The 17,893-nt window shown below is 42.9% G+C and overlaps 1 protein-coding gene across 3 annotated transcripts in view; it reads right to left on the bottom strand.

Moving 5' to 3' along the window:
- The window catches only part of ARHGAP44 (Rho GTPase activating protein 44), a 207,132-nt gene that overhangs the window by 64,032 nt on the left and 125,207 nt on the right, over positions 1–17,893 (bottom strand). For 2 of the 3 annotated variants that reach the window (XM_054535471.2, XM_054535472.1), the window contains exons 5-7: positions 16,313–16,424; positions 12,462–12,538; positions 3,452–3,569 (exon numbers count right to left, since the gene is read on the bottom strand). In XM_054535471.2, coding sequence (XP_054391446.1) covers positions 3,452–3,569; positions 12,462–12,538; positions 16,313–16,424 — 307 coding nt within the window. Of the gene's footprint in view, positions 1–3,451; positions 3,570–12,461; positions 12,539–16,312; positions 16,425–17,893 lie in introns of those variants that run through there. The other variant, XM_054535474.2, reaches the window with a different exon arrangement.

The raw sequence follows: 17,893 nt of genomic DNA, 5'->3' as shown, positions 1-17,893 counted from the left end.
AATGGCAGATGTCAAAATAAAGTCAAAAGACAAATGGCAGACTTGAAAAGGTATCTGCAGCACAGCAGGCAGAAAAAAGTTTAAAACTGCTAATATATAGAGAATTTTTATAAATTGATATTTTAGAAAAACAATAGAAATACTGGGCCAATTGCCAATTAAAAAAAAAAGAATGTGTATAAATACATGAAGAATGTCTAATAAATACATGATACTCATCAACATTTATATTCAGGGAAATTAAGAACACAATAGTGAAGAGGTAGTTTTTCTTCCCTCACCAAACTGGTAAAAACTGAAAATAGGAGCAACATACATTACAAGATGAAGAAAATGTGCAATTTTATATACTGCTGGTTGAAATGTAAAATGCAATTTCCTCTTCAGAGAAGTAAACTGTCAATAGCTATGAAAATTTAAAAATGTATACATAGACTCTGACCTAAAAATGTCACTTCTTGGAATCTATCCTATAGAAAAAAAATTACCAGGGTATAAGGATATACATATAAGTATATATTTATTGTATCATTTTTGGGAATGCCAAAAAATAAAACTAAAATACACCACTTTGAACATCCATTAATAGGAAAATAGCTAAATAAAACATGATGTGTGCGTGTGTGTGTGTGTGTGTGTGTGTGTGTGTGTGTGTGTGTGTGTATCCCTACTGTGGAATATCATGCAATTTATAAAAAAGACTAATGGCTGGGTGCGGTGGCTCATGCCTGTAATCCCAGCACTTTGCGAGGCTGAGGCGGGTGGATCATGAGGTCAGGAGACCGAGACCATCCTGGCTAACATGGTGAAACCCCGTCTCTACTAAAAAAATACAAAAAAATTAGCCAGCCGTCATGGCAGGCGCCTGTAGTCCCAGCTACTTGGGAGGCTGAGGCAGGAGAATGGTGTGAACCCGGGAGGCGGAGCTTGCAGTGAGCGGAGATACCGCCACTGCACTCCAGCCTGGGCGACAGAGCAAGACTCTGTCTCAAAATAAATAAATAAATAAAAAAGACTAAGTTAGAACTACAGCTACTAACCTAGAGAGATGTTCAGGATGTGGTGTTAACTGAGAAAATTAAATGGTAGATTAATATAAACAATATGACTGTTTTATTAAAAACAAACATATAGGCTGGGCGTGGTAGCTCACACCTGTAATCCTAGCACTTTGGGAAGCTGAGGCGGGCAGATCACCTGAGGTCAGGAGTTTGTGACCAGCCTGGCCAACATGGCAAAACTCTGTCTCTACTAAAAATACAAAAATTAGCCAGGAGTGGTGGCGTGCGCCTGTAGTTCCAGCTACTCAGGAGGCTAATGCATAAGAATTGCTTGAACCCAGGAGGCAGAGGTTGCAGTGAGCCGAGACCGCACCACTGTACTCCAGCCTGGGTAACAGAACGAGACTCTGTGTCAAAACAAAACAAAACAAAACAAACACAAAACAAAAACAAACACATAAATAACTAGAAAAATGCTATGACTATGTATGATTATGAAGAAAAGTCTGGAGTATGATATAACAGGTTCTATCTAGCACTGGCTTCCTTTTCCTTATAACTGTTATGGCTGCTTGGCACCTAACAAAGTGCATTGTCACAACGAAGTCTTAACAAATATTGGTGGGGAGGTTTCTACCCGGTTTGGAAACAGAAAGGTTGCTGGACAGAAAGGGGGAGAATATGAGTGTTTTTCTTTATATATTTTTGTATTTTTTAACTCATTATGCTGAACATGTACTAATCTTTGAAGAGGAAATGAATATATTTTTGGCACAATAGCAAATATAAGAAGCTAGCCAGGAATGGATAAAGCTACTGAACTTTTATCCTGATCTATTTGGATATTCACATCCAGCATCCCTGCTTACCACCACCCTCTCTTGTCTATTGAAAAAGAAATTAAAAGAAAAAAGAATTCTTAACAAAGGAACACAGATCCATGGTAGCTAAAGAATAGACGGTAGGCCAGGCACGGTGGCTCACGCCTATAATCCCAGCACTTTGTGAGGCCGAGGCAGGTGGATCACCTGAGATCAGAAGTTCATGACCAGCCTGGCCAATATGGTAAAACTCCATCTCTACTACAAATACAAAAAAAATTAGCCAAGCATGGTGGTATGCAACTATAATCCCAGCTACTTGGGAGGCTGAGGCAGGAGAATCGCTTCAACCCTGAAGGCGGAAGTTGCAGTGAGCCGAGGCCGTGCCATTGCACTCCAGCATGGGCAACAAGAACGAAACTCTGTCTCAAAAAAAAAAAGAGAGAGAAAAGAATAAAAAAAGAATACACAGTAAAAATGAAATTGGAAGGAGAGAAGAGTTATGCTTCAGGAATACCACACACACCAGATATTTGGCATGTATGCAGGAGTTCAAATGACAAATCAGCTGCACTCACAAAAAATCTGGTATATGAAGTACTAGTCTTACTTTGCTTGGTTCCATAGTACTATAGGCTGGGAGATAATGAATTCTTTAAAAATCTTTCAATGTTTCTAATTCTAGAGAGAAATTCTCCCTGATTCTGAATGTCACCTAAATGCAAGGTCAAAGCCACTTGCACAGGGTGGCTGTAAGAGAAAAAGCCTATGGACAAGCTAAGACTAGACAGACCCATGAAGAACAGAGATGTCCACAGGCAAACTGGTTATTCTCCTTCAAAACTGGATGTGATTAGGACAGGTTCCCAGAATAGTTACAGAAATGTGATGTTTTTGTTCCTTGGGTCTAAATAGAGTTTTGGTTTCCTTAGAAACCCAAGCTGACATATATGCAGGTAAAGAGATGTACATATACACAGAGCATCGTGAATGGTCTATTGCTAATTAAGTCCTGTAAAATATTTGCCAAGAAAAGGAGATGGGAAACATCTGAATGAGTATAACAAAGGACATCGTTACACGAGTACAGAGTCGCAGTTTTCAGAACGATGTCCTCTCTCTTAACAAGTGGGAAGTTTTCTTTTCTGTGACTCTCTTCATGGCTAGCATTTCGACTTCATAGATAAGTGTCTTCCAGGAGGCACAAGATGGATAAAGTGACTCAGGAAATATAAAAGGCAGCCAAAAAAGAAATAATTAAGTATCAACAGTGAGTCAAGGCTCATCTATGGTCAAATTCTCAACTGTCCTGTGTCACCTAGAATTTATTCTTTGGGACTCAGATGATTTACAAAAGCTTCACACAAAAATAAAGGTCATTTCTCTTTGCCTAGCATGCAGGACCACCAATGATAACTGAATGCTGCCTCCCTGTCTAGGTCACCATCAAAGCCCCAACTCCTTGGGTTCATCCTGGACTCCTTGGAGATGCTAGCCGGCGGGCTTGGGGACATTCAGTTCAACTAGAGGCTCACTGACAGAGTTTTAAGAGAACTCCAGTGAACAAAAAGGGAATCCCTGAGGGCTCCCCAGCCTGTCCCAGTAGAGAGGAGCAAAGAGGGCAGGTACCCTGCAAATCTCCACTCTGTTGGCAGCCTCTTCCATTTCTTCCCTGAGGGCATCAGCCTTGGCACCCGCAGGCTGTAAGCTGCTGGACAAACCTGAAGACTTGGAAGTCTGCTGCCACCTGATGGAAAATAGGAGAAAAAGAGATGTGAGACAGGTAGAGCCCTGGGGATCCCATGGGAGCACTGAGAAAACAACTGGTTACAAATATCACCCAGGGAACTACATACCCTCACTGGAAAAGGGAGGTCATGAAAAGGCACCAAGGACTAGGCAAGGAGACAGTGGGCCCACATTTCCACGCGTCAACTGCTGACTGAAGCTGAGAATCAGCTGCCCCTTCAGATAGGACAAGCGTCCCCCGGTTTGTCACCGTTTTCTCTATTGTCTTCCAAACACTAAAGCCAAATGACAATCACTATTGCTGTCTTTTTAAAAAAATTAATGTCATTTTTTTAATGGGCAAATCATAATCATATACATTTATGGGTACAATGTGATGTGTTGGGATATATGTGCACACGTACGCACACACACAGTATGGAATGATTAAATCAAGCTAGTTAACATATCCATCACCTCACTTACTCATGATTTTCTGTGGTGAGACATCTGAAGTTTAATCAGGGTGATTATAGCAATATATTGTATATTCTATATTTCAAAATAACTATCACTGCCCTTTAAGCACAGTCTCTATCATTGGTTTAAGTCCCCTGCCTATCCTGTGGGAATTTGAGTATGGAAATCTTCATCTTCTTGGCTGAAGCCAGTGACGTATGCTAAGTGAGAAGACATGCTGTAAGATTAAAAACAAATCTGATAGCAAAAATCTCCACTGGTAAGCCCAAAACAATTTTTATGGCAACATTTAGATTCCTCATGAATGTTTTCTTAAAAATTTGGCCTTCTAACGAAGCCACTCAGAAAACTTTAGGGGGAAATACAAATATTTCTGGCTGCTGTGTTATCAGCAGGGAATTACCAAAAGTAGGCATAATTGGAAAGACAGTTCCAATTATGCTAGATAGTAGTAGGTGAATTAGGTGTCAGCAGTGGGTTCCTCTCCTGAGTCTGTAAACTCAATGAGTTATAGAGGCCAGCAAGTTAAAAAAATAAAATAAATCAAATGGGCTATTATCTTAAAAACTAGTCCACACGATCCTCTATTTCCTACTTGTAATGGAGACAGGAAATATAAAACTATTTCTCAGCTCTAAGAAAAACAATCCTGTAATCAGGAGGACAAACAGCAGCCAAGGCTGGCTTTAGTCTTGGGAAGTCAGGAGGGAGCAGGGGAAGCTGGGAACTTGGTAGGAGGGATCCTGCCTTGTTTAAGAGAGGGTAGCTGTTTTTGAGCTCCAGCTGATGGGGCTGAGGTGGGCAGAAAGCTGCGCCATGGGTTGCCAGATGTTTCAACCGACTAGAGAAGGAGGAAATTGTCATGTGAACTCTCCCAAGTGAAATGTGGCAACAACAAATAATTTCTTTTAAAAACCATGCAGGCCAACAGCATACAGACCAAACAAGAGAGCTCTGAGGGCTCTATCTGGATCTCAGACCATCAGTCTGCAGCCTCTGATGCGAGGACAGAAAGTGGAACATCATTCTCATGTCGAGAGTCAAGAATCTAATCATTTAGTATTTTCTCTACTCCACTATTCTTTTCTCTTTTGCTATCTGCAGGAAAAACAGAAGAATGCAAGGCTCTATAATATAAGAAACGGAAACTAAAAGTCTCTTTGCTGTTAGCAAAAAGGAGCAAAAATGAGGATTCTCTGTCACTTAAAGAATGCAATCACGGAAAAATTACTTTAAAAAGGTTTTGAGACATCAAGCTGGCTTGAAGCTCCAGATATGAACACATGTTCTCTGAAAGATTCCTGATTCCAAGATAAGAATTCAAGGCAAACTAGAAAGGAAATATTCTACTGAAAGATGTTTCAACATCTAAGTTGAAAAAAAAATAACAGATCAAGATTAGTAAGAATTCCTGGGTAATTTTTTCTTATAAAGGTTTACCCTATACAAGTGATATATTTGATTAATACTCTCCCAGTTGAATCATTTCAAATAAAGTATTAAAGTGTTGTGGAGTTTGAGAAAATAAAATATGAGATGCCATGGCTGTAATTTATATCTCAGACAATAACTGTAACACAATGGTAGATTATGGAATTAAGTTATAACCACCATCTGACTCACGCTACCTGAAGAAAAAATAACTAACCAATATGTAAGTGTTAAAAATATATATAAAGTGACCACAACACTAAGTAGATTTTTATGGCTTTGTAACTCAGGATTAAATTTTTTAAAAAACAGAATCATACTAAATATATGTATATTAAAATGAAGACATTTTCCCAAGTTCTTTCTTTTCTTTTTATTCTCATCTATTTTTTCCTCCAGATTTTATCCTGTAGTCAGTATCTTGATACTTTTAAAACATACACCTTTCCCCTTTTCATAAGAAATTTTATTTACAATTTACTATATATATATATAGATAATTTTTTTTTCATATCAAGTCTCGCTCTGTCACCCAGGCTGGAGTGCAGTGGTGCAATCTCAGCTCACTGCAACCTCCACCTCCTGGGTTCAAGCGATTCTTCTGCCTCAGCCTCCCGAGTAGCTGGGATTAACAGGCACATGCCACCATGCCCAGCTAATTTTTGTATTTTTAGTAGAGACGGGGTTTCGCCATGTTGGTCAGGTTGGTCTTGAACTCCTGACTTCAGGCCATCCACCCTCATTTGCCCCCCAAAGTGCTGGGATTACAGGCGTGAACCACCATGCCTGGTCTATTTTGATATTTTAAAACAGTGACAAGATGTCCAAAATATGTTCTCTTTGTGGAACATAAACAGCAAACAAAATACCAAGGTAAACTCTTGTCATGTGAACAGACGAGTTTTGTACAGATACTCATGTTGGAAAAAGTGACATGAATTTTGTACAGATAGTCATTTTGAGAAAAGTGACAGGAATTATGAATTTCAAGGTTTGGTAGTCTTTTCAGACCTCCCTGTTCTACACATAAGCTCAAGAGCTGGACTGCTCTGTCAGAGGAGAAACAGGGACACTAGACATTGTCCAAGGAAACTTTGAGCTTTGAAAGTTGAAGAGCAGAAGCAACATTTCTTCTCACTAAAGTAGCTGATGTGCCACCATCCTTCTCTGGGGAAAGAGGACTGTGACTATGTGATCTGGGGGAGATGAAGATGGGACACAAGCTTTAACAAAGGCCTGGGAGAGATGAGAGAGAAGGGTGAGGAATAAGGGTTTCAAATTTCAGGTACCAGCAATATGTAAGGAAGGTAAATGCTGGTCAGTTCAGGACAACAGAATGTCCAGAAGAAGAATTTTAAAAGGCAGACAGGAGAGTGTCTTCAGTGGAGCATTCACTGTTCCTTCTGTCTAGTCTTGCCCCTTCCTCTGCCATGGGCATCCCCCGCTTTTTAAGTTCCTGCTTCCACTCTGCACTAATGTGTGGTCGAAAAGGGGACTGCCAAGTTCTGCATGACCCAGGCAGTGAGTGGTCCAGGTGAGGGCCTCTGATCCAAGTCAAGCCTGTGCCATCCTTCCTCACATTGACCCAACTGACGAGTCATGGAAGAGGGCATATGAGCAAAGTCCAGAGAAATGGAGTCCCTCTTCGGCACTTTCGGAATTGGGGCAAAAGGAAGAGGGCTCATGGTGGGGAGACATGAGCTCATGCGACATCCAGTGACCTTGAAGAAATCAGATGTGAGAAAAAGACACCTGTATGGGGAGGGGTGAGAGATGAGGAATGAGTTTTGATGGCCATCGAGACTCCGCTGCCAGTTCTAATGAGACTTCACACTGCCCCACCTCCAGAATTCCACTTCTTAACTCCATAGCCTGCACAGTTGCCACCCCAAAACCCTCCTGTCTTACTTACACTAGTTCGCTCGCTTCCAAAGAAGGTAGGGCTTCCATAACAAAGTACCACAGACTGGGTGGCTTAAACAACAGAGGCTTATCTTCTCACAATTCTGGAGGCTGGACATCCAAGACCAAGACAGAGGCTGGAGGCCTCTATCTGTGACTTGCAGATGGCTGATGTTTCTGTCCTCACACAGCTTTCCTCTGAGTGCGTGTAGAGAGAGATCACTCTTTCTCCCTATAAGGCCACCAATCCTAGTGAAATAGGGGCCCATTCTTATGACCTCATTTAACCTTAATAAGTTCTCCTAAAGAACCTATCTCCAGATATAGTCGCATTGGGGGTTAGGGCTTCAATATACAAATTTTGGAGAGATACCATTCAGTCCATAGGACCAAGAGGCAGCTGGTTCGGCAGAAATAGAATATGTATGTGTTCTGGACTCAGGAGGGTTAACCTTGAGCTACATGACCAGAAAAAAGTCAGGCTGACTTTGGAGAAAAATTAGGCTCCTTCTTTAAGCACTGCTAAACCAAACCTATCACACAAAAAAGAAATTTGTGTATCATTCAATTCAATTCACAACCTTTAATTCAGCATAAAGTGTCCTGTAAGCATCAGTTTCTCTGAGAATATTGAGGTCTGTACCATGGGCTTTTGAAGCAGACAGCCAGATTTACTTCAATAGTGACAAATATACACATCTTATTGGGATCTAATTAAACACAAGAGAAATTAGTTGGATTTGACAGTATCCATCAGAATTGTGGCAGAAATTAAAGATCCAGTCATGGGACTATTGTTCAAGATGTGCTGATAATATACACAAAGCTACTTCCTGTCTTGAAAGGCAGAGTGTCTCTATGTGGAATTCACTGTTGCAGTTCCGTACTTCATGAAGGACAGAACAATATGAAATAAATCAGAAGTAGGATGCTGCAAAGAAGAAAAACTAACCTGTGCCATTGGCTTTATGGAGATATGCGGGGGGTGGCGGGAAGCATGAAGAACCCAGCTGTTCCAGAAGAAGAGCTGGTGATCCCTGCTGTTCAATAGCACAGCATTTGGTCTTGCTCTCACTGCTATATCTTGGGATGCAGCCCTCATATTGGCTAAGAGTGAGGAGTTAGGGAAAATGGCAGGAAGTTGTGTTGGGCTGGCTTCTCATGGCTTTCGACAAGGTCTTACAAGACAGGTAGACTCAGGCTAGAAATGGCCAGTCTGAGAGTAAAGTGGAAACAAAGAGTATACCTTTGCTAAAAATTCCCTTTTCATTCTGTAGCCTATAACTCATACTGATGGGGAATCTATAACTTAAGCCTTGAGTTAGATCTCCCGCCACGGTTACCAAAGCTGAGACCTGAAGAGGAAATCAACTGAGTTTTCAAGGGGACTGTACTGTCAACAATCTCCCAAAGCGGCCAGGCGCAGTGCCTCACGCCTGTAATCCCAGCACTTTGGGATGCCGAGGCAGACGGATCTACCTGAGGTCAGGAATTCGAGACCAGCCTGGACAACGTGGCGAAACCCCGTCTCTACTAAAATTACTAAAAATACAAAAATTAGCTGGGCGTGGTGGCGCCTATAATCCCAGCTACTCGGGAGGCTGAGGCAGGAGAATCACTTGAACCCGGAAGGTGGAGGTTGCAGTGAGCCAAGATCGCGCCATTGCACTCTAGCCTGGGCAACAAGAGCAAAACTCTGTCTCAAAAAAACAAAAAAAACAAACAATCCCGCAAAGCAATTCCCTATCCCTAAACTCACAACTGCACAAAGTGGGCTATGAAAAATCACTGATGTGATAAAGGAGATGGATCAAGTTTATATGAAAACAATGCAAACAAGACTTTTTTAGTCTAAAACAACAAAGGTTATAAAGGGTCCAAGTTGAAGTTTATAAAAACAGAAATTTGCATGGGGGTGGGGCAGAATTTCCTTACTAGATTTTAGTATACAGGAGATGATAAGCTGAAGATATAAAAACATTTGTTAAATCACAGGGGAGGGGTCCCTAATGACACCAAGTGGCGTGTACGTTTGCAGAACCTACAGACTACTTGGTGTCACCACTGAAAACATAACTCTAGACTTTGCCTAGTGTTCCTGCTAGAGGAGTTCGTGACCAGCCTGGCCAACATGGCGAAACCCCGTCTATACTAAAAATACAAAAATTAGCTGAGTGTGGTGGCAGGTGCCTGTAATCCCAGCTACTCAGGAGGCTGAGGCAGGAGAACGGACCCTCAGTGTGACCAGGAATAACTCTCCTTCTCATAAGAAGACAAAACAAAAATATGTATGGTAAGGACATGCTTTGATACTAGCATTCAGCCCGCTAACAAGAGGCTCTGTGGTGGAAATGTGGGTTTTCTTTGTAGATGCAAAGAAAAGACTTCGGAGCTAAGCCCCAGGTTTCAGAGAAGGATGTCACTCTGCCCAGGAGCATGGTGTCCACTTCATGAAAACAATGGGGCAATCTGCATTTCTTCAACCATCTTACATGACTCCCAAAATAGGGAACTTGAACACTTATATTATGGGATGCAATTTTACGTGGCACAAGGTCATACAGTTAATAGCAAATCAGTACTTCCCACTCATTCTGCTCTCTATTCCTCCAAGCACGCTAAAGAGGTTAGTCTCATATTTGCATCAGAATAATTTTAAAACCACCCAACGCCTCCCCTTCTTCTTTTTTAACAAAGGGAGATGAGCTTCAGGATGACATTCTTCTACAGTCAACAGGCTCTAAAATTTAGTAACATTGGCTTTGCTTTCATCTGTTCACTTTTATGCTTACCTAGTATTTGTAGCAAAGGATACTGCTTTCCAATTTACGGTAGCATGAAAGGATTTCTTTTTAAAATATATTTATTTTGAAAAAGTAATCAACTCTCTTAAAAGGTGTATCGACATGGATGGCAAAAATCATTCAGGTGGACTGAGGGTTTGGGGACAACTAAGTTAACCAAAGAAACTCTTGTTTCTTTGCTGATTTAACCTGTTTTATGTCTGGTCTTGGGGGACTGCTCTGTACCTTTTATTCTTCCTGATGCAGAATTCCAGCGCAACAATTACTTACAGTATCAGCTTCTTTTTATAAAGCACTTGGAAAGTGATATTAATACTCAAAACAGCCACCTACGAATGTTACTCCTTGTGTCCAGGTGAAGAAACTGATATTCTGGGAGATTAAGTGACTTGACCAAGGTCACATATCTAGAAAATAGTTGAAATCTGAACCTTAAAATCTGACTTTCTGAACTCTGTATGCTACATCTCTTTGCCCAAATATATTCTGTTTCTTTATTTCAAGAAAATGAAAACAAGCTGTGAAGATGATTAAAACTGGCCTACACTGGAGTCTGAAACTAGCCTGGGCAACACAGTGAGACCCTGTCTCTACAAAAAATAAAAAAAATTAGCCAGGTGTAGTGGCACATGCCTGTAGTCCCAGCTACTTGGGAGACCTGAGGCAGAAGGATTGCTTGAGCCCATGAGTTCAAGATTGCAGTGAGCTATGATCACGTTCCCTGCACTCCAGCCTGAGTTACAGAGTGAGATCCTGTCTCAAAATTTTTAAAAATAATAAAAAATTCCCAGCACTTTGGGAGGCTGAGGTGGGCAGATCACTTGAGGTCAGGAGTTCGTGACCAGCCTGGCCAACATGGCGGAACCCTATCTATACTAAAAATACAAAAATTAGCTGAGCGTGGTGGCAGGTGCCTGTAATCCCACCTACTCGGGAGGCTGAGGCAGGAGAACCACTTGAACCTGGGAGGCGGAGGTTGCAGTGAGCGGAGACCACGCCATTGCACTCCAGCCTGGGTGACAAGAGCAAATCTTCATCTCAAAAATAAATAAATAAATAATACATTAAATAAAAAAATAAAGTTGGTCTATGAAAAACCTAAGGTAGAACCAAATAGTTCTTTCCATATTAATACTCATGCATCTGCCTTTTCAACTTATATACACATATCCCACTGTAAAAAATAAAAGGACATATGTGCACAATTCCTGCTCTGACAGCCACAGGCAATGCCATCTCAGGGCCTTTGGCACCCGCCTGCTACTACAGGAATTTTCTGGTGGACTCTGGAAGACCGGTGTGGAAGAACAGCACTACAGGTACTTGACTGCTTTCTGAAAGGACTCGAGTTAAGAGAAAGGCTACAGAAAGGAGACACCTACACCATCAGCTTCAGGAAAAGGTGAGTGAGTCTCCAGAATGCGAAATTTCCTCTTACAGACAGGACACAGCAACCATCCTACCTCCTGGCTCTCATCTCCTACTTCTCTCCCCTTTGCTCCTTCCGCCCCAGCCACGCCGACCTTCCTTCTGTGCCTTGAACAGGCCTTTGCATTTGCTGTGCCCTCTGCCATAGATGCTTTGCACCAGATCTCTGTAAGGCTGCCAACTTCTCATCACCTAAGTCTAAGACCAAAGTGACCCACCTCAAAAAAGCTTTTTCTCCTTTATCCTTAATGCTGTTGCTCCCTTTCTCCATCATCCCCTTCCAAAACCACCCTGTGTTCCTTTTTTTTTTTTTTTTTTTTTGAGACAGAGTCTCGCTCTGTTGCCCAGGCCGGAGTGCAGTGGCGTGATCTTGGCTCACTGCAAGCTCCGCCTCCCGGGTTCACGCCATTCTCCTGCCTCAGCCTCCCAAGTAGCTGGGACTACAGGCACCCACCACCATACCCGGCTAATTTTTCTGTATTTTTAGTAAAGACGGGGTTTTACCATGTTAGCCAGGATGGTCTTGATCTCTTGACCTCGTGATCCACCCGCCTTGGCCTCCCAAAGTGCTGGGATTACAGGAGTGAGCCACTGCGCCCGGCCACATTTTTTATATGACATAGCTTTCTAGAACTGTCTTGTTTCTTCACTTGCCTAGTGTCTACCTCCAAAACTCAACTGCAGCCTTCATGAGAACAGGGACCCAGTGTCTTGAGTTCACTATGAATACCTCCAGTGCCTGGCACACATTAGGTGTCAAGAAAAACTTGGTGAATGAAAACACACTTGCCTACTTAAAACCCACCCTCCCAAAATAGGATCACTGTCCCTTCAAAGAAGCAAAAAAGAAAGTAAAGAGATTCTACCTGGTTCGTGAGGAATCCATGTCCAGCACCAACTTGGCTAAGTGTTTCCTCTGCTTTTGAATATTTGGGATTTCCACCTGTGTTTACACAACATAAAAGATACAATCAAACTGAAGCTCAAGATAAATTCTTTAAGAACCATTCCTGGCCGGGCACGGTGGCTCACGCCTGTAATCCCAGCACTTTGGGAGGCCAAGGCAGGTGGATTACCTGAGGTCAGAAGTTTGAGACCAGCCTGGCCAACATAGCGAAACTCCGTCTCTACTAAAAATACAAAAATTAACCGGGTGTGGTGGCACGCGCCTGTAATTCCAGCTACTTGGGAGTCTGAGGCAGGAGAATCACCTGAACCCAGGAGGCAGAGGTTGCAGTGAGCCAAGATCACACCACTCCACTCCAGCCTGGGTGACAGAGCGAGACTCCGTCTCAAAAAAAAAAAAGAAAAAAAAAAAACCAGAAGAAATATTCCTTAGAACAATTCTTCAATAACTATTGGAAGTCACCCAACAAGTTTACTAGCAGTCTTGCAATCCTTATTTTCAGATGAAATCCTTTTTTCCCTTTTGTGTTACTGAGGTCTAACTAATAGGAATTGTATATATTTTAGGTGTACGGTTTAATGTTTTCATATGCACACATTGTGAAATCATTACTAAACTCAGGCTAATTAACACATCCATCACATCCCATAGTTTCTATTTTCTTTTTCTGATGGTGAGTACACTTGAGATCTATCCTTTTAGCAAATTTCAAGTCTACAATACAGTATCATTAACCATCGCCACACAGTGCTACACATCAGGTCTCCAGAATTTACTCATCTTGCTTAAGGGAGACTTTGTACCCTTTGACCAACATCAGATGAAATTATTGATGCCCTTTCCTGAGCTAAACTCTGCTCCATCTTTGCTGGACACCAGCCAGGCTCTCCATCAACCCAGACCGTCTCACAGGTCCTGTGCTTCTCTGCTCACGCAGGCCTGGCCACTTTGCTGCCCTCACCTTGCCACCCCCCACCCCCCGCCCTGCCAAAAAAAACCAGGGCTCAACCACATCCCTCTTTACTTCCAGAAGGGCCAAAAGTGGGGAGAAATGAAGAGAGCCACGCAGTCATGTCTGACACAGACCCGAGGCAAAACGGACAGCTGAAGGAGGAAGAGCGTGGAGAGGCTATGGCTGCATCTAGGATACAGATTCTATATTTATAAAAAGAAAGGAAGCAAATGTTTATATTTATAGAAATAAAGTAAGACTTTTCCAGTCAATAATGAATAAACATTGCCATCATGGCTTTTCTCGGCTACGAGTTCTTCCATTTTGGTTGTATGTAGATGCTCTTTTTATATTTTTTCATTCTAAAAATGGCTTCACTGAACATCCCAGTGCAGGATTTTGGTTCCGGGCCCAGCAAAAGTAGGGCAGGATGTGAGAATGCAAAACGAAAATTGGCCGAAAATTGAACTAAAATCATCTTGGGCTGCGGTTTTTATATAAGGAAAAAATTCGAGGAGAATCCAATGTTCTCTGAAGTGCTTTCTATTCACTCTCCCGAGCAGGGATGAGTAATGTTCTGCGTGTAACAACTTCCAATAGGAAGGAGAAGTGTAACTGTCCCCAGGCAACCTGAGTCACCACCCAGCCCCGAAGCTAAGCTGGAGGGCCACTGGGTATCTTGGTTGAGCCAAGTGACTGTCAGCACCCACAGTGGACTTGCTCCTTGGTTTGCTTCAGGCTTTGGCCAGACCCGGGACCCTCCTTTTGAGACACAGAGGGGATCTTGTGAATGCTCCAGGCGAGGAGATGACTTGAGAAGCCAAGAGCTGGTCGATCCCAAAGAACTTCATCCACGATTTTCTCCTTGAATAGTTTCAGGTCCATAAGTAATTATTGGCCCATACGTCTGTCCCAGAGAGAGTGTCAGGGGATGTGGAGGTGCTGGATGTGGTTCAGAGAGGAAGCCAGACAGGGTCTAGGGCAATGCAGTTTAATACAGTAGCCTCTAACCACACGTAGCAATGAAATTCTAAATTTAAATTAACGAAAATTAAAGAAACTAAAAAATTGAGTTCCTGAATCGCACTAGTGCTCAAAAACCACTTAAGGGCAGTGGCTATCAAACGGCACAGATTGAGAATATTTCCATCATTGTAGGGAGTCTGCGAGGGTTAACTTTAGGTGTCAATTTGGCTGGACTGATGGATGCCTCAAAGGCTGGTGACGTATTTTTTCTGGGTGTAGCTGAGAGGGTGTTTCCAAAAGAGACCCATGTGTGAGTCAGCAGGCTGGGAGGAAGACCCACCCACAATGGGGTGGCACCATCCAATTAGCTGAAACACACAGGTGGAAGAAGGAGGATTCTCTCACTGTGTTCTCTCTCCCTCCCTCCCGTAGTGAGATGCCTTTTCCCCTCATCAGACTCCAGGTTCTTTGGCATTTAATGGGGGTCTCTCTGGCTTTCCACTGCATATTCGGGGCTGCACGATCAGCTTCTGAGGCTCCTGGACTGAGTTTCGGGTTCTGAGGTTTCTGGACTGAGCCATGCTACTGGCTTCTCTGGTTCTCCGGCTTACAGATGGCCTATCATGAGACCCCTCCCCCTCTGTGATTATGTGAGCCAACTTCCCCTAATAGGAGAGAATCCCAACTTCCCCTAATAGGGGAGAAACCCCTCTCATATATCCTATTGGTTCTGTCTCTCTGGAGAACCCTGACTAATACAGAGTTCTAGGGGATAGCACTGGTTAGATTTTATACAGGTGGAGTGTCACTTATCTGAAATGCTTGGGACCAGAAATATTTGGGATTGGGAGTTTTTGGGATTTTGGAATATTTGCATCATATTTACCGGCTGAGCATCTCAAATCCGAATATGTGAAATCCAAAATGCTCTAATGAGCATTTCCTTTAAGAATCATGTTGGTGCTCAAAATGTTTCAGATTTTGGATTGTTTCAGGTTTGAGATGCTCAATCTATTAACAGATGATGAATTAAAAACAACTGAGAGGGATTCAGGCTTCAAAGCTCCCCAAGCATTTCCTGTCTCCCTTGAGAAGCTTTCACTTGGCTGAAGCTAGCAGAGTTTTCACATAGACATTAAGGTTGCTTTTTAATAAAATAGTTTAATTGAGTGTCCTTTAAAGTCCAAAGACAAGGGACCTATATAAACATAAACTGCAGCTGGGCACGATGGCTCATGCCTATAATCCCAGCACTTTGGGAGGCCAAGGCGAGTGGATCGCCTGAGGTCAGGAGTCCGAGACCAGCCTGGCCAACATGGTGAAACCCCGTCTCTACTAAAAACATAATAATTAAATGGGCGTGGTGGTGGGTGCCTGTAATCCCAGCTACTTGGGAGGCTTGAGACAGGAGAGTCACTTGAACCTGGGAGGCGGAGGTTGCAGTGAACCATGATCGTACCACTGCACTCCAGCCTGGGTGACAGAGCAAGACTCCATCTCAAAAAAAAAAAACCATAAACTGCAGGAGGCCTGGTCCCCCAGAATCCTAGTAAGGAGCGGCTGCTGTTCACAGCACTGAAGACTTGAGATGGGTGGAGGGTGGGGGTGAAGGCAGTCGAGGCTGTGGGTGGGGAAGCGGGGAAGCTGCCAGCTTTCCACCTTACTTCTAGGAATGCCTGCAGGGAAGAGGATGGGTAGGACAAGGGGTAGCAAATGCTGAAAGGACATATTTGGGAATCTTGACCATGTGGCTGGGTAAGAATCCCTGATGAAAAACAATGTCGGGGAGAAGGTTAAGGGAAAGAAGTAGAATGCTGGAAACAGAATGATTGAGGGGCTCCTGTTCGGTACCTCCTTGCTCACTCAGGCCTGGCCTCACTCCTGCTGCTTACCTCCGCCAGCAAAAACAGGGGCTCAATCACGTCTCTCTCTACTTGCAACTCAAAATGTATCAGCTCCTGAGCCAGCTTGTCCTCTGTCTCTCCACAGAGTTTCAGCATCTTCCTGTAATCCAAGGGGGAAAGAAATAGTGAATACTCTTGAAGACAACATTTCACTGGCGTTACCCTCCCCTCACCTCCTGCCTCACTTGTAAACTTTCATAAGTCAGTGTTAATAAGCTGGCTGATCTCCATGGCATCCCCTGGGCCAACCTGTTCCAGCTCTCTGCAATTTCGGAAATAATCAATTCTTCCAAAAGGTGCCACTCACTGTGTGCCTGGGGCACAAGGGGCACATGAGAGAGAAAACAGACACACATGCCTATAAACACATGCTTCTATCTCTGAGGAGAACACTGGATAGCTAAAATCTGCCTGCTAAAAAGCCATCATCTTCAAATACAAAGCAAAAGCTCAATTTCAATAGGTCCTGATAGAAAGAAAGCCTGACTCCTAAGCCACGAAAATGTAATTAGTACATGGCTATATAGACAATTATCCAATGAAAAAAAATTCCAAAAGTTGATTAATAATGAGCAAACGACAGAAGACCTGAATGAGTAGAAAGTCATGCCGTCTTCCCAGATGACACAATATACTATTTCAAAGATGTTAAATTCTACCCAAATTGTATACAGGCCACTCTCCCATTGTCTGGTACCCATTTTAACTAAAACTCAAGTAAAAAGTTTTTACAAACCAGCCTGGGCAACATGGTGAAACCCCGCCTCTACTAAAAATATCAAACTCAGCTGGGCATGGCGGTGCATGCCTGTAGTCCCAGCTTCTCTGGGGGCTGAGGCACAAGAATCACTTGTACCTGGGAGGCAGAGGCTGTAGTGAGCCTAGATAGTGCCACTGCACTCCAGCCTGGGCGACAGAGCGAGACCCTGTCTCAAAAACACATAAACAAACGAAAAAGCTTTTACAAGTCAACAAATGTATGAGCAGAGGTAACTGCCTTTTTACTGTAAGGGGATATTCCTTTCCTGTTCATATTTTCACATTTTTACTCTACGTGTGTGTCCCCATACAATACATTTTTACTCTACATGTGTGTGTCCCCATACATACATAATACTGCTGCTTTGCTTAGTTCAGTCTACATGCATGGTTTTACACTGAGCATATCCTGATGCTACTTGCTTTTTTTGTTTGGATTTTTTTTTTTTTTTTTTTTTTTTTGAGATGGAGTTTCACTCTTGTTGCCCAGGCTGGAGTGCAGTGGCGTGATCTTGGCTCGCTGCAACCTCCACCTCCTGGGTTCAAGCCATTCTCCTGCCTCAGCCTCCCAAGTAGCTGGGATTACAGGAGGCTGCCACCACGCCCGGTTAATTTCTTGTATTTTTAGTAGAGATGAGGTTTCACCATGTTGGCCAGGCTGGTCTCGAACTCCTGACCTCAGGTGATCCACCCACCTCGGCCTCCCAAAGTGCTGGGACTACAGGCAGCCTTGCTTTTTTACTCTATCATTATGTTTGGAGCTTACCCATGTTGGTACATGTGGAATTAGATCATTTTGCAATGGACAAT

This window comes from Pongo abelii, chromosome 19 (genome assembly GCF_028885655.2).
Source record: "Pongo abelii isolate AG06213 chromosome 19, NHGRI_mPonAbe1-v2.0_pri, whole genome shotgun sequence".
Lineage (NCBI taxonomy): Eukaryota > Metazoa > Chordata > Mammalia > Primates > Hominidae > Pongo > Pongo abelii.
This window is presented reverse-complemented; position numbering and strand designations above follow the sequence as displayed.